General features: G+C 40.4%; 1 protein-coding gene and 2 non-coding genes across 3 annotated transcripts in view; 2 read left to right on the top strand and 1 right to left on the bottom strand.

Annotated features, from left to right (window-relative positions):
• Positions 1 to 18,201, top strand: part of LOC124719735 (serine hydroxymethyltransferase, mitochondrial-like) — a 183,640-nt gene that overhangs the window by 71,048 nt on the left and 94,391 nt on the right. Inside the window, exon 6 of the mRNA XM_047244937.1 lies at positions 9,808 to 9,947. Coding sequence (XP_047100893.1) covers positions 9,808 to 9,947 — 140 coding nt within the window. The remainder of the gene's footprint in view (positions 1 to 9,807; positions 9,948 to 18,201) is intronic.
• Trnat-ugu lies at positions 6,723 to 6,796 on the bottom strand. The gene has a single exon. It is a non-coding gene; the product is annotated as a tRNA-Thr (tRNA).
• Positions 11,514 to 11,588, top strand: Trnal-caa. Its single transcript has one exon. It is a non-coding gene; the product is annotated as a tRNA-Leu (tRNA).

Below are 18,201 nucleotides of genomic sequence, written 5' to 3'. Positions count from 1 at the left end.
TCGCATCATCTCTAGGCAGATGACCCACTGATCCCCCGACCTAAATGTGTGTGACTTCCGAATGAGAGGATGTCTGGAACATTGTGTCTATGATGGACACGTCTGGAGTCTTCTTGGCCTGAAGGATAGCATATGAAGACATATCACTCTGATTACACCAGATACAGTGTGAACAGCTGTCAACTGTGCAGCATTATGGATGTAGCATCTTGCTGACTCAGGAGATCATACTGAACATGTGTTGAAACTTGTGACCATGTCCTAATAAATATGCCAGAATCACCGTTATTATGTGTTTGATCATTCCTCTCCTTTTCCTTCACCCACACCACATTCTGGCTGCTTATAGCACCATAGTTTCGCCTGGTGGCAGAAAGTGGAACTATTAATTTTGTCAGAAAACTCCAAGAGCGATATGATTAATGAACATACTTACAATGTTTTGGTGTCCTGCAAAGGTCCCACACTGCAGCACTTGTAACACAGCCAGTTCAACTACACTCCTGGAAATTGAAATAAGAACACCGTGAATTCATTGTCCCAGGAAGGGGAAACTTTATTGACACATTTCTGGGGTCAGATACATCACATGATCACACTGACAGAACCACAGGCACATAGACAAAGGCAACAGAGCATGCACAATGTCGGCACTAGTACAGTGTATATCCACCTTTCGCAGCAATGCAGGCTGCTATTCTCCCATGGAGACGATCGTAGAGATGCTGGATGTAGTCCTGTGGAACGGCTTGCCATGCCATTTCCACCTGGCGCCTCAGTTGGACCAGCGTTCGTGCTGGACGTGCAGACCACGTGAGACGACGCTTCATCCAGTCCCAAACATGATCAATGGGGGACAGATCCGGAGATCTTGCTGGCCAGGGTAGTTGACTTACACCTTCTAGAGCACGTTGGGTGGCACGGGATACATGCGGACGTGCATTGTCCTATTGGAACAGCAAGTTCCCTTGCCGGTCTAGGAATGGTAGAACGATGGGTTCGATGACGGTTTCGATGTACCGTGCACTATTCAGTGTCCCCTCGGCGATCACCAGTGGTGTACGGCCAGTGTAGGAGATCGCTCCCCACACCATGATGCGGGTGTTGGCCCTGTGTGCCTCGGTCGTATGCAGTTCTGATTGTGGCGCTCACCTGCACGGCACCAAACACGCATACGACGATCATTGGCATCAAGGCAGAAGCGACTCTCATCGCTGAAGACGACACGTCTCCATTCGTCCCTCCATTCACGCCTGTCGCGACACCACTGGAGGCGGGCTGCACGATGTTGGGGCGTGAGCGGAAGACGGCCTAACGGTGTGCGGGACCGTAGCCCAGCTTCGTGGAGACGGTTGCGAATGGTCCTCGCCGATACCCCAGGAGCAACAATGTCCCTAATTTGCTGGGAAGTGGCGGTGCGGTCCCCTACGGCACTGCGTAGGATCCTGCGGTCTTGGCGTGCATCCGTGCGTCGCTGCGGTCCGGTCCCAGGTGAACGGGCACGTGCACCTTCCGCCGACCACTGGCGACAACATCGATGTACTGTGGAGACCTCACGCCCCACGTGTTGAGCAATTCAGCGGTACGTCCACCCGGCCTCCCGCATGCCCACTATACATCCTCGCTCAAAGTCCGTCAACTGCACATACGGTTCATGTCCACACTGTCGCGGCATGCTACCAGTGTTAAAGACTGCGATGGAGCTCCGTATGCCACGGCAAACTGGCTGACACTGACGGCGGCGGTGCACAAATGCTGCGCAGCTAGCGCCATTCGACGGCCAACACCGCGGTTCCTGGTGTGTCCGCTGTGCCGTGCGTGTGATCATTGCTTGTACAGCCCTCTCGCAGTGTCCGGAGCAAGTATGGTGGGTCTCACACACCGGTGTCAATGTGTTCTTTTTTCCATTTCCAGGAGTGTATAACCACTGGGTATCTTGCTCATTCAGGTGGAATTCAATTAAAACTGTCTGATGTTATCATTGGGAATACAGCACTGCATCTCCTACAGGTGTAGGCATTTGACGTTGTTACCAGCAGCTACATGACACAAGTTATTTACATAATGGGTAATCTACGTATCACCCCTTGTGCTCGTTAGGAGGTAGAGAGTGTCCAGCAGAGTTTTTGCTTGCCGTCCACACAACTATATTTGTTGTGCCAACCGAGGGTCAGCCGTGCATTGTGTGTGTGTCTGGTGTTTTTTGTGTTATATTGTGCGCTGCCAAATTTACAGTCCAGTAGTTTTGTTACAGTGCATAAATGATGTAGTAAATGATAGGACTACTGGTAGTATTGGAAAGAAATATAAACGATTGTTTGAGAGAGAAATTAGGGGCTGACAACTTCCCTTTCTTTTATATTTGTTTATTTTACACATAATTAGAACCACACATTGATCAGTGTTAGTCCATTGTGTATTTTTTAGCCTTGCAAAATATAAATTGTTTTGCAAGTAATGAAGATTAGCTGATCGCATAACTTCTGTGCTTTTATGTAACCAAAGGAATAACTTTTGATACAAGTACAGTTTACATCAACAAATATAAAAACTCGTATAATTATTCTTGTTGTTTCTGTACTCAGTACAGTGTTTTTCATTGTCATCAAAGGCAAGAGTTTTCTGTTTTTATTGATAGGCCTGAAACTTATTTATGAATTTGTAAAAACAGGTTTTATATAAGCTCAATAGTATTGAAGTGAGTCATGGTGTGTTTTTATTTAATAGTTTTACTTAATTTTACATTTTTTTGGTGAAATTGTGTTCTCTGGTACTGTATGATAAATCTGTAATCTGAAACTTCCTGGCAGATTAAAACTGTGTGCTGAACCAAGACTCAAACTCAGGACCTTTGCCTGTTCGAGTCTTGGTTCGGCACACAGTTTTAATCTACCAGGAAGTTTCGTATCAGCTCACACTCCACTGTAGAGTGAAAATTTCATTCTAAACCTGTAATCTGGTTTTTTTTTTCTTTTTTTTTATACTACAACATTCCTCTGTTTCACTTTACAAATCAACAATTTTAAATAAAACCTGGATCAAACATTGTCAGTTTCTCTTGTGCAACAAACATTGTTCATCTTTAAATAACAGACAGGAGGATATTGGCTGACCACAATATTATTGCACCTGAGAGTGATGATGCTTTGCTCAGCTTATTGTGACTTTTTATTGTGATATTTCGTGAGGATAGTATATGCACTGTTGTCTTTGAAATCATTCACATTCTGATGCATTTTCCTTAGTTGCCACTGTTCTTGTTTACTGTGTAGCTGCTGCATGTTTGTGTTAATGGCCATGGGAGACCAAGTGCAATAATGTCATGGTCAGGTAGTAACTATGGCAACAAAAATTTTGTGTAGGTTATGCAGCCCTTTCTATGTACTCACTAAGTTTCTAGATGGTTCACTACTCCAATTTCTAGGGGAATGTAGTAAAACACTCATTGCTTATACAAACAAAACAGTTGAAATGAGGTAATGCCCGATAGAAATTCAGTGCACCTAACCTACAAGTAATGCGGTTACAATCTTAATTGACTGAGGCTACTAGAGAAGGTACCCTAGTCTATGCTTGCTTACAATAGTCTACAGTAACCTACAGTGCTTTTACAAATCAAGTTTTGTGGTGATGTTTGTGTTTCAAACTGCACAGGATTGAATTGCTACAAGATGCAAAGGAATGAAAGACATTAGCTGCCAGTGGGTATTGACTTATATCAATGGCATAAGCTGACATGCCCAGAAGAACAGATACCACATATATGAATTCCTACATGCTCTTCACAATGACGATAAACAGCATCATGTGGAGTTATGTAAATTCATTCTGGTCATGAAAATGGAAAATGATAAAAACCTTTCACAATTAATATTCAGTGATGACGTTATGTTCCATTTTAAATGGAAAAGTAAAACTCTGTGATGTCAGGATATGGGGAATACGGAAGCCGCGTACTATAGTCCACCGTGAAAGAGATTCTCCAAAGCTTCATGTGTTTTGTGCTGTTTCTCAAGAACAGACTTATGGCCTGTTCTTTTTTAGGGAAAAGACACTTACAGTAATGAAGCACATGGATATATTGCAGATCTAGCTTTTTCAACAATTGTGGAAACAGGCAGAGCACAGAACGCATGCATTGGCAGCTGCGTGTAATAGCATTTAACAAAATTTATTATTAATAATGTAACAAATCATTGTGGATAGTTAGAGCACAATATAAAATTAACATTTAGAAGTGTTTTTTGTCAGTAGGGACTGCAAAATGAGCTGCGCCTAAATAGGACATTTTCAAGAAATCAATTCCAGTAGCTGCAATGTAGCATGTTTATTATTTAGCGTATGGCTAATACAGACATTTCATGAAATTAAATTACCTATACATATGTACAAATTGACACACAAGAAACTTAAGTTTGTCTTTACAACTGAATATCCAGTCCTTCAATCCAGCGCACTGCATCTGGAGTTGCTAGCAGGAAGTCCTCTTTGGCGCCATGATAGGCTCGAATCCTGCATTCACTGTCAATGTGGTCAACAGTCTGGTATGGAGCCCCACAGTCACAGGCTGGATCAGGCAGCTTCTTCCACTTAAAGAGAGCATCCCTCAATTTACTTGTAATAACTTATTACCATCAAAGTGATGAAATTTCATGTTTCTAACCCCATTAGTTTATCACATAATGGTACCTGAAAGTAAAAAAAATGTAGTTTTGAGAGAAATCCATTTAAAGTTTAATATTGCAATCCTAGTATAGTTATTGATGAGAATTACTTACCACGAATATTTTCCTGCACCATTCTGAGCATCATCTGAACATACTGATCTTCTTTTCTTCTCTTGGTCACTATTCTTTTCTGTGTGGCTTCTTTTGTGCATTTTAAATAAGCAATATCTGCTTTGTGGATTCTCTCTTTATCTATTTGCACCAAAGATTTTGCAGTATTTCCACTAGATTTTATGCCCAATAATTCCAAAACATCCAGTTTTCTAATTACACCATCATTGAAGCATAAAATAGCATCATAAACACCAAATTTGAGTGTTTTAAACTGAACAAATACAGTTTTCAGTAACCGGTTCCAAAGGACAGGATTCACACATTCATTTAAATTTTTGGTTTTCCCATGAAGACATTTCTTTTAATTTCATTCATAACTAATGCAGGTAAAGAATGTTTGTGGTCATATGTGGCACTTCTCCTGTACTTGCACCAAGTGTCAGGATCATTCGGGCAAAGACCGTGCGCCAGGAAAACCATCACATCTCACCAAAAAATTTTCGTATTTATACAAAACAAAAACTGTTGCACGCAGGAAAGACCAGGCATTTCAAATTTGCTAAAATCTAAAAATTGAATTTTTGAAGCCCATTTGCCTTCCATCTCCCCTTGGTAAAAATGGTTTAGTCGGCCCAATCCAGTAAGTTGAATAGTAGATGGACAAACAGCTTCCCATGTTGCAGCTTACTTAGCATTGGCATACCACTGGGCACATTTGAACACCATCTGTTAAGCAACTTGCATTGTTGTCTGTCTTCATTCCACTCTCCCTTTACAGTCACCTGTTGTGGAGCAGCAATGTGGCTTGTTGGAGTGATCATACAGTGGTTAAGTTTGTTGATCTTTGTGTAGAACATGACTGAGACTGTAAACTTTTATTCTGAAGGAACAGTGTTTGATTTGTTTGGAAAGTGTGTTGCACTCTAGCTAAAATCATTGCCATTGCTGTTGGCTCTGAGGGCCAACAGCATATATGAGAATCATTTCAAAAGTTCTGCACACTAGTCGATAGAATTGAAGAAAATAATGTACTTTACAAAATACATTTACAAGCCTTCAATATAATCTCTATTCTTGCTTATGACAGCTTCCCAACATTTTGACAACTTTTGTGTTCTGCATATGGAACCTTCGTTGTTGAGCTGTCTGATTACTCAGGAAGCTTCACCATTTATATCAAAACGTTTTCAATAGATTTGTTCCTTCAATCTGGGAAACAAATTAAAATCTGGTGGGCTCATATCAGGACTGTATGGGGTGGGTTGGGAAGTATTTGCCATACGTATTTGTCTATTGGTTCTCTTACTGGCAGGGCAATATGCGGTCTTGCATTATCGTGCAATATGAGGACACTAGTTACAAGCATGTTGGACCTTCTTTGATGAATTGTCAGGTGCAAAACATTTTGCAGAAACAGGTTGAAGTATGCACCTGTTACAGGCATGCCCTGGGACACTCTTGTTTGTAGCTATGACTCCAGTCATGACATACACAAAGATCATCATCAGTTTCACCTTCAATTGTTGGTGGTGGAGTATTTTCAGGTGTGGAGAATTGGAACTTTTCCACTGCAACGACTGAGGCTACAGCTCCAACTCAGATTTCATCAAGTGCAACAGTCCTTATCAGAAACTGTTCTCCTTCTTTTTGATAACATTGAAGCAATTCTTCTGTGATTCTTTTGAAATTTGCTTTCTGCTCTTCACTCAGAACATGTGCAACCCATATATCAGCAACATTTTTCATCTTTAACTTTTCATTTGTAATTCTTTAAACTAAAGTGGCAGACAGTCTGGCCTCATATTCAATTTTATTAAATCTTTTTCGTTGGTCCTCTCTCAAAATGTCATTACCAATAACTTAAGTGAAATTACAATGAAATAAACACCCTTAGCTGCTTACAGGCATTGACATACATCAACGGGGACAGATGAAAATGTGTGCCCCGACCGGGACTCGAACCCGGGATCTCCTGCTTACATGGCAGACGCTCTATCCATCTGAGCCACCGAGGACACAGAGGATAGTGCGACTGCAGGGATTTATGTCTGGCACACCTCCCGTGAAACCCACATTCTCAATGTATTGTCCCGCACTACATTCGTAGTGCCCCCGCCCATTATATACTCATTACTCGCAGCGCGTTGCCGATTCCCGTAAGAGTTCGGGCACTGTTTGTGCATTTGCACAGAAGAAGAAAATAGTCAAGTAGCTGGTGAGCCTTAGCTATATATTGACTAACATGGTATCTGTTCTTTTGGACATGTCCGAAAGGACAGATACCATCGGTGACCAAGCAGCTCGTTAGAATGAAATTACAATGAAATGAACACCCGTAGCTGCTTACAGGCATTGACATACGTCAACGGGGACAGATGAAAATGTGTGTCCTGACCGGGACTCGAACTGGGGATCTCCTGCTTACATGGCAGACACACTATCCATCTGAGCCACCGAGGACACAGAGGATAGTGCAACTGCAGGGCACGCCTCCCATGAAACCCACATTCTGAACGTATTGTCCTGCACTACATTTGTAGTGCCCCCGCCCATTATACTCATTACTCGCGGCGCGTTGCTGATTCCCGTAATTTCATTCTAACGAGCTGCTTGGTCACTGATGGTATCTGTTCTTTCGGACATGTCTTAAGTGTTGTAGTCCACTGCAGTTAATTGCCTTCCACTTCTCGGGTTGTCCTCAGTGCTTACCCAACCGTCACAGAAATGGGAAGACCACTGTGATACTGAGCTGTGATCTACTACACTATTCTCTCACACCTCTCTCAAAGCATTGTGAATTTCCATTGAGTTCTTTCCTAGTAGCGATGCAGTTTTGATGTAGGAACGCTGGTCACTGTGTGTAATCCACCTAAGTCGGGCACTTCGTTAGTCACTGTCCTCACCCATCCAGACCCATCCCTGTTCCCATTCCAGCACTACACAGCCATCATTCCACCATCACTGTCAGCCTCTTTACTGCTCTCCTTTTCCGCTACCCCCCCCCACCCCACCCCTCCCCACCACTCCCCTGCCGTATGTGTGACCTGCAGCATTTCACTGTCCTCCACCCCCAACATACTATCCCTCCCTCTCCCCGCTCCATCCTCCTCCTTTCCCCCACCCAGTTACCACTCCCATCATGCACTGCTGCTGCTGCTCGCAGTGTGGTTTTAGTTGCCTGTGACTGCATTTGTGTGTGTGTGTGTGTGCGTGTGTGTGTGTGTGCGTGCGTGTGTGCGTGCGTGTGTGTGTGCATGTACATGTATTGTTGATGAAGGCCTTAATGGCTGAAAGCTTTGTTTATTTGTAACAGTCTTTTTGCTGTGCCTATCTGCAACTCAGCAGCTATGCTATATGGTGAGTAGCAACTTTCCTTTTCATAATATTGTTACATTCCATCCTGGATTTTCCATTGTGTGAAATGATAAAAACGCTATACAGGAATTGGGTTGGGAACTCATTCTGCACTCACCTTTCACTAGACCTTGTGCCCTGAGATTTCCATCTTTTTTATTCTCTGTTGAACAAAATTCAAGGAACATCCTTTCCGAATGGAAATGTGCTCCGAACATCGCTGGACAAATTTGTCACCTCAAAACTACATCGACATCTACATCTACATCTACATCCATACTCCACAAGCCACCTGACGGTGTGTGGCGGAGGGTACCTTGAGTACCTCTATCGGTTCTCCCTTCTATTACAGTCTCGTATGGTTCATGGAAAGAAGGATTGTCGGTATGCTTCTGTGTGGACTCTAATCTCTCTGATTTTATCCTCACGGTCTCTTCACGAGATAAACATAGGAGGGAGCAATATACTGCTCGACTCTTCGGTGAAGGTATGTTCTCGAAACTTCAACAAAAGCCCATACCGTGCTACTGAGCATCTCTCCTGCAGAGTCTTCCACTGGAGTTTATCAATCAACTCCGTAATGCTTTTGCGATTACTAAATGATCCTGTAATGAAGCGCGCTGCTCTGTGTTGGATCTTCTCTATCTCTTCTATCAACCCTATCTGGTACGGATCCCACACTGCTGAGCAGTATTCAAGTGAACAAGCGCACTGTAACCTACTTTCTTTGTTTTCAAATTGCATTTCCTTAGGATCCTTCCAATGAATCTCAGTCTGACATCTGCTTTACCGACGATCAACTTTATATGATCTATCTGCCATTCTAGATCACTTAAAGCACATTACACTTGTCTACATTGAGATTCAATTGCCATTCCCTGCACCATGCGTCAATTCGCTGCAGATCCTCCTGCATTTCAGTACAATTTTCCATTGTTACAACCTCTCGATATACCACAGCTCATCCACAAAAAGCCTCAGTGAACTTCCGATGTCATCCACAAGGTCATTTATGTATACTGTGAATAGCAACGGTCCTACGACACTCCCCTGTGGCACCCCTGAAATCACTCTTACTTCGGAAGACTTCTCTCCATTGAGAATCACATGCTGCGTTCTGTTATCTAGGAACTCTTCAATCCAATCACACAATTGGTCTGATAGTCCATATGCTCTTACTTTGTTCATTAAACGACTGTGGCGAACTGTATCGAACGCCTAGTAAACTATACGCTTTCTACAGTCGCAGAATCGAAAAGTTACCACAGCATTGGTAGACTGTTCCAAATAGTGATGAGAATATATTATGAATGATTAAAGTCTCTGTTATGTATGTATGTTGTGTCTAGTAAATATGTGAAAAAATGCTACAAACTTAGCACCAACCTGATAATTGTAAGTTGAATGTAATAAATGTTACAAAACCTTGAAACCCTGATATTCATTTTGATACATGCAGCACTGTCTCTATCACATCTCACTCCTGCACTGCTCCAGGTAGAATTCAGTCTCTTGGTGGGCAGTGATTGTAATGTTTTCTGTCAGCAGTGTCATTTGCAAGTGTAATTATTGTGGTATTATAATTTCTGAAATTTGAAAAAGCTGTCATTCTGATGGTGCCATGCAAAGAAGGTGCGAATAAGTAAATAAATGATTTCAAATTTGCCTGCAGATCTGTGACTCGGTGAAAGCGATTCTGATGGCAGACATGGCACACATTGCTGGAATAGTGGCTGCCGGGCTCATCCCGAGTCCCTTTGATCACTGTGACATTGTCACAACGACGACACACAAGACCCTCCGTGGAGCCAGGTACATTGTGAGCATCGTTTTCTCTGTTCTACAACTACTGTTCACATAAAAGCACAGTGAAAAATAATGTTAATATATTGCATCAGAATATCAGGGGATTAAAAAATAAAGTAAATGAGCTTCTTATTTCCAGAATGAGATTTTCACACTGCAGCAGAGTGTGCGCTGATATGAAACTTCCTGGCAGATTAACCCTTAACTACTATCAACCGTCTCTCAGACCACTACTAATTTTTGTGTCGAGATATTTCTCACACCCCTGCAAAGCCAAATGGACTCTTCTGTGTACCTTCCTATTGGCTGTCAAGCTACATGTGCCAGCATTCTTGCATTGTTGCTGCTCTTTGTTTCGTAATTATTAGCCTTGAGATGTCTCACAGACGTACCACAGTGTTTGCGTGCCGCGTTTTTATTGCATGCTACTGTTTCTGCATGGTGGGGAAAGCTGGGCCTTCTGTGCAACATGTGTTATGTGAGACAGATGTCTTCACTTGCAAGACGAGCCTCAGACACCTAAAGAAGAATTCGAAAATCGAAAAACGTGTACCTTTTGCCCTCCTCGTCTGAAGAGGAAAACAAGGTATCCATGTCAACAGTATGGTGGTTTGATTTGTTTGGAGTGTTCAGGAAGGTCTGCGTGAAGTGTTTGCAGGTGGAAATTGACTAAAGTATGATTCAGTGGCACATGAGAACAAGTATTTAGTTTTTTTACTTGTAATTTTAGAAGTAAAATGTGGCAAAGTTCCTCCATTCATAGACTTATGGACTGAAATATTCACTCTACATCGCAAAGTGAGTTATAAACTGAAAGCTGACTTTGCACACAATTTATCGTATGTCATGTCGGATTTTTCCACCTAGTTATATTGCCAATTTGTAATATAATCCCTCTGATGAAAATCTGTGTGTGAATAGAGAGCTAACTATTTGCTGTTATGTTTGTAACTCATAAAATAAAAATATACTCCAGATTTCACTTTGTTTTAATTGTCGGAGTGTTTAAAATATAGTAGTGTTTAAAGAAAATCAAATTTATACAAAGGCCACCTCTAAGAAGTGTAATGAATGACTGGAAGTCAAGAAACTACCTATATTATGCAAAATTCTGGTTTGATATATAAAATAGAAAAATGCGGTCTATGAGACCCCTCCATAGTAGTTGTGTTCCTGTGAACGACCATAGTAGTTAAGTGTCAAAACTGTGTGCCGGGCCGAGACTGGAACTCGGGACCTTTGCCTTTCGCGGACAAGTGCTCTACCAACTGAGCTACCCAAGCATGACTCACGCCCCGTCCTCACAGCTTTACTTCTGTCAGTACCTCGTCCCCTACCTTCCAAACTTAGTTTTAATCTGCCAGGAAGTTTCATATCAGTGCGCACTCCACTGCAGAGTGAAAATCTCATTCTGGAAACATCCCCCAGGCTGTGGATAAGCCATGTCTCCGCAATATCCTTTCTTTCAGGAGTGCTAGTTCTGCAAGGTTCGCAGGAGAGCTTCTGTAAAGTTTGGAAGGTATGAGACGAGGTACTGGCAGAAGTAAAGCTGTGAGGACGGGGCGTGAGTCGTGCTTGGGTAGCTCAGTTGGTAGAGCACTTGCCCGCAAAAGGCAAAGGTCCCGAGTTCGAGTCTCGGTCCGGCACACAGTTTTAATCTGCCAGCAAGTTTCAGCTTCTTATTTGTTTAGAAGATTTAGAAACTGAGGATGGAATAGATGTACTATGCCTGTCTGAACATCATATGGTCACAGGCATGGAAACGGTAAATGTAGGTGGATGTAAGCTTTCAGAACATGTAAGTGGAGACACTATGGAGAGAGGAGGAGTTGCCATATATGTTAAAATCAGTCTTAGTGTGAAAAATTTGGAAACTAAAAAATATTGCAAAGAGCAACATATAGAAGCATGTGAGCTTAAACTAAATAATGGAACTTCTATAATTGTAACCGTTGGGAAATTTTTAACTATTTTTTAATAACTTGGATTCTTTGTTGTGCTATCTGTCAGACAATGGAAAGCAAATTATGGTTTGTGGGGATTTCAACGTAGATTTTCCACAAGAGTCCGATAGAAAGCTTGACCTTGAAGTATTACTTGGTTCTTTCAATTTGATGTCAGTTATTGATTTTCCTACTCGGGTGGTACAGGAAAGCAGCACATTGATAGATAATGTTTTTATAGACCAAGATAAATTTAATCAAATGAAAAGTTTTCCTGTTAAGAATGGCCTGTCTGATGATAATATACAGCTAGTTACAGTATATGATATAGCTCCATACAGTAATGCAAAACAGTCCTCCAAAATAGTGTGTTTCATTAATGATTTAACAATTCTAAATTTTAGGGAAAGCTTGCAACAGTTAGACTGGAATGACGTGTACAGGGAGCATGATGCTAATTTAAAATTTAACCTATTTCATGATACCTTAGTGAGTATATTTGTAAACAGTTTCCCTAAGAAAACAGTGAAATAGCCATGACTTACTAGAGGGATAAAAATATCTTGTAAACAGAAAAGGTAAATGTATCTTATAGGCAGGAGGAGTCATGATCCCGAAACAGTGAAACATTATAAAAACTACTGCACTGTAGTGAGGAAAGTTATTAAAAAGTCCAGAAGTATGTCCATTATAACTGAGATTAGCACAACTGATAATAAAATGAAAACAATTTGGAATATTGTGAAAAGGAAAACAGGGCAACCGAGAGCACAGGAAGACTGTTTTCAAACACAATGAGAAGTTTGTTAACAAGAAGTCAGAAGTAGAAAATATCTTTAATAATCATTTTTTAAGTGTTGTAGAGAAAATAGGATCCAGCTATTCATTAGAAAATGCAAGGCAGTATATGGAAGAGGCAGTACCTATGCAATTTGATAAAATTGAAATTCAACCCACCTCTCCTACTGAAATTAGGTAAGTAATAAATTAACTCAAAAGTAAAAGCTCACATGTAATTTATCGTATTTCCAACAGAGTAATGAAAGCTTTTTCCCAGCAAATAGGTAGGATTCTCAGTCACATACGTAGTAGCTCATTGAAAAAGGGCATTTTTCCACATAGATTGAAATACGCTATTGTTAAACCATTGCATAAAAAAGGAGATAGATCTGATGCTAACAATTACCGCCAAATCTCACTTCCGACAGCTTTATCCAAAATTCTTGAAAAAGTAAAGTATTCAAGAGTAGCATCACATATTTGTAAAAATGATGTACTAACAAAATGTCAATTTGGTTTTCAGAAAGGCTTTTCAACAGAAAATGCTATATATGCTTTCACTGATCAAATATTAAATGCATTGAATAACTGAGCTTCACCCATTGTGATATTTTGTGATCTCTCAAAGGCTCTTGATTGTGTGAATCACGAAATTCTTCTAGATAAACGAAAGTATTGTGGTATGAATAGGACAGTGCACAAATGGTTTAATTCAAACTTAACTGGAAGAATGCAGAAGGTTGAAATTAGCAGTACATATCTGCAAAAACCAGTAAAGTCCTCTAACTGGGGGGATATCATGCATGATGTCCCACAGGGCTCAGTCCTGGGTCCCTAATTATTCTTAATGTATATATTTTTTAACACTTGTCACTCTATATTCGTGAAGATGCAAAGCTAGTTCTTTTTGCTGATGGTACAAGTATAGTAATCACACCCAAGAAGCAAGAATCAGCTGAGGAACTTGCAAATAATGTCTTTCAGAAAATTATTGAGTGTTTCTCTGCAAATGGACTCTCACTAAATTTTGAGAAAACACAGTTCATACAATTCTGTACAGTAAATGGCATAACACCAATGATAAATATAGAATATGAACAGAAGTCTGTTGCTAAGGCACTATACTCAAAATTTCTGGGTGTGTGCATTGATGAGAAATTGAATTGGAAGAAACACATTGATGATCTGCTGAAATGGTTAGGTTCAGCTACTTATGCTATTCAAGTTATTGCAAATTTTGGTGATAAACGTGTCAGTAAATTAGCCTACTATGCCTGTTTTCATTAACTACTTTCATATGACATCATATTTTGGGGGCAATTCGTCATTAAGAGAGAAAGTTGCACAAAAGTGTGTAGTCAGGATAATAGCTGGAGTCCACCCAAGATCACATTGCATACATTTGTTTAAGGAACTCTGGATATTCACAGTACCTTCACAATACATATATTCACTTATGAAATTTGTCATTAATAACCCATCCCAATTCAAAAATAAGTGAAGTGCATTGCTACAACAGTAGAAGAAAGCATGATATTCACTATTATGGATTAAATCTCTCCTTAGCAGAGAAAGGGGTGAATTATACTGCCACAAAAATCGTTGGTCATTTGCCAAATAGTATTAAAAGTCTGACAGATATTCAACCAAAATTTAAAAGCAAATTAAAGGAATTTCTGAATGACAACTCCTTCTACTCAATAGATGAATTCTTAGATGTTGTTGTTGTGGTCTTCAGTCCTGAGACTGGTTTGATGCAGCTCTCCATGCTACTCTATCCTGTGCAAGCTTCTTCATCTCCCAGTACCTACTGCAATCTACATCCTTCTGAATCTGCTTAGTGTATTAATCTCTTCGTCTCCCTCTATGATTTTTACCCTCCACGCTGCCCTCCAATATTAAATTGGTGATCCCTTGATGCCTCAGAACATGTCCTACCAACCGCTCCCTCCATCTAATCAAGTTGTGCCACAAACTCCTCCCCAATTCTGTTCAATACCTCCTCATTGGTTATGTGATCTACCCATCTAATCTTCAGCATTCTACTGTATCACCACATTTCAAAAGCTTCTATTATCTTCTTGTCCAAACTATTTATTGTCCATGTTTCACTTCCATACATGGCTACACTCCATACAAATACTTTCAGAAACGACTTCCTGACACGACTTCCTGACACATGAGGCAGGATGACAAATCTAATGTCACATTCCTCACAAAGCTCGAAGACACTTATCGAGTGCTAACAGGGTGAATTATCTGCTGTCATAATCTTGGGTTCTTGCAGTTTTTTGGCATAGGACAACAAAATTTTCATGAATCTTTGTTTCAATTGTGTTAAGATCAAACTGCCCACTCATATTCCTGTTGTAACCAGCACCATCGTCACCTGCCTCAGTTGAAGTACCATGCGGGTGCTTGCTTTTGTAAACAGTAAATGGGGATAACGATGTTCCATCTGCAGCTGCTATCATCATAACACTGATACTAGTTTTAGATGTGTCTCAAATTCTCTCAGGATGCTTGACACCTCTTTTGACTGCTTGACACCTCTTTTGACAATCATCTTCACCTGTCTTGGTTCGTCAGAAAAATTTGTTTCACTGTAGTTAATTATGATAGTCACTAACTCCATCCAAGATTTCCCTAAGCTTATCATAATATTCCATTATGATCTCCCTTGAAGCAGCTGCTCTAGTTCTTTTTGTGTTCTCTCTGATTCTCTCTGTCAGTTTGGAGTGTCTTCTCAGAAATGCCCAAATCAAATCAAATCAAATCCTCGGCAATTGTCTTTATATTTTTTTCCATTTTCTCTGCATGGTTAAGATAACCCTGTACGATGTTACATACATCGTTGTTTCTCAGTGGAAAACCGCACTTTGCTCATATCAGTAAACCCTCAACAAGCATTTTCTCCTCTTTCCTGTTTAAAGCTGTTAGTGCCCCGCCTTGTGTTTATACTTATTCTGTAATGTATCATTAAGGGCTGTGTACAGTACAGCATATTCTTCTGATGCTCTCACAATGCTCATTTTCCCCCTGACGCATCGACTCTACCAAATTTTTGGGAAAATAGAGCTGTATTTGCATCTTCTGCTGGACCCAAGCTTCTTGTCATGTGTTCTCACTGTGATCGTTATTACCTACAAGAAGACAACTTTCCATGTGAAGCCCTGCAACTTCACAATAGTATTGCTTAGAAATTTATGTAAAGATCATATGATACCCAACTAGCTAAGGAATTGTTAACAATATTAACTTAACTCTATTTGTACAGCCTGTGAAGCTCTTCAGCTGAAGTTTTCACTGTTAAATTTTTTCTACACACAGTAGACTATTTCTCACATTTATTGGTTGATTGTAGGTGACAACTTAGTGAATTCTTGACACTGAGAGAATTAAACATTAATGTTACCTTTGTTAATACATTGCATCCCGGCTCCATTATTGTCACCATTTTGCACAGGAGCTCAGCTTTAAAACTACAGGCCAAATAATCACTCTTGCCCTGCTATATTGGTATTGCCCCATTCTACGGTACATTTCTTTGGTATAATTTATGTCTATCTTCAGATGTCTGCCAGTTCAGTTTATTCAGCATCTCGGTGAGACTCTCCACTGGATCAAATAAACCTTTGACCATTTGTGCTGCCCTTCTCTGTACATGTTCAATATCCCCTGTCAGTCCTGTTTTGTACTCTTCTCACAAACTACAGCAGTATTCTAGACTGGGTCATACGATTTGTAAGCAATATCCTTTGTAGACTGACTGCACTTCCCCAATATTCTATCAATAAACTGAAATCTACCACCTGCCTTATCTACAACTGAGCCTATGAGATTGTTCCATTACATGTCCAGACTAAGTGGCACACATAGATATTTGTATGAGCTGGCCGAATCCAGAAGTGACTAATTGATATTATAATCCTAGGATACTATGGTTTTTCATTTTGCGAATTGCATGGTTTTACAATAATGAACATTTAAAGTAAGTTCCCAATCTTTGCGGCACTTTTAAATTTTATGAAGATCTGACTGAATATTTGTGCAAATTCTTTCAGACAGTACTTCATTACAAATAGTATGAAATTGTCTGCAAGGTCGTTAATATACAATATGAACAGCAAGGGTCCCAACACACTTACCTGGGGCTCACCTTAAGTTATTTCTACACCCATGCCCATAAATTAAGGATAATTCTGATACATGGTGGTGAGTGGTTTGCGGGTATAAATGACCTCGGGGTATGACCATGCGGTGCATTTGACCTGCAGTCATCGCACGGTGGTGCTGGCAGCAATCCACATACGCAGAGATGTGTTATTGCTTGTCAGAGTACGGTGCAGTGAGTAAGTGTGCATATGTTTTGAGATGTGCTAATGGTAACTTTGTGTAAATTAGCAATTTATGTGGTACCAATAAGTACAAACGAAATTATATATACACGATCATTTATATTACACATCAATGTCAAGCATTAAATGTAATGGGAGTACATATATAAAAAAAAACTTAGGTGACAAGCTGTTACACTTCCAGATAATAAACAGTGGTAAAGAGAATATGCATTGCTAATCGGACATATGTAGGGTAAGATCCATTACTAAAGAATTGTAAAGGGAGGGAAAGGTACAAATAGAGCTATGTTTGCATAACACTGCATTGTCATCTTACTAAAGTGACAGTGAAACAAGTTACTTAAACAACGTCAATCATAATGTCGCAAAACGAATAATAAGAAACCAGAAAACGAGTATGGAACTCTACCGTATCTTCCTGCGCCGTTGGCATTGTTGTGGTTACCGTGAGACACCGTTATACCAAGAGGAAAGGCGCGTCGATCTTAGAGCATGAGATATGAAGACCTTAAGCCATTGACAACACACAACGGTCACGGTAGCACCTGTTTCCAGAATAGCTGCAGTAGTTAAGATCTACGAACTATCCCCTGTTGACCAGGTCCCCAAAACTTAACTTGTAACGAGATCCCTTCAAAGCAAATTGTCATAACGATCGTCTATAAAGGCTTCGTACAACGAGAATAAATGTTACGGTTTATGGAATAATAACAGATACGACCAAACTGTCTTGTCTCTTCTGCTTTATTTAACATAACTTCGTTCACAGTTTCATTTCGCATTCACCACTCATTCACCGAAACCCTTTGATGAACAGTTTTGGTTGCTTAACACCAACAGTCAATGATAATGATACAGCTTTTCTCCTTTTTATAAATTGAAGCCCGCTCTCTGTGATATAATTAAAAAAAAAACGGTCTCAATTCCGCGTGCCTCGTGAGACGCGAATAGACTTATCCTGGAATTGACCGCCCTGTAGGTGTACTCAATTTAATGACCACACTTCACTGTCCGCTATTTCGCGTAACTGAATGTCCATTTGTTAGTCTGATTATACACTGTAGCTATTTAAAATTCGCCCCTATATTTTTCACAACGCACAATTAGCACTTCGTTACTGGTTTTTTTTTTTTTTTTTCTTCTAAGAGTAAACGGAAAAAAAAGACGCCTTATCAT

This window comes from Schistocerca piceifrons, chromosome 11 (assembly GCF_021461385.2).
Source record: "Schistocerca piceifrons isolate TAMUIC-IGC-003096 chromosome 11, iqSchPice1.1, whole genome shotgun sequence".
Taxonomy (NCBI): Eukaryota; Metazoa; Arthropoda; class Insecta; order Orthoptera; family Acrididae; genus Schistocerca; species Schistocerca piceifrons.
The sequence above is the reverse complement of the archived record's forward strand: the minus strand, read 5'-3'. Positions and strand labels throughout refer to the sequence as shown.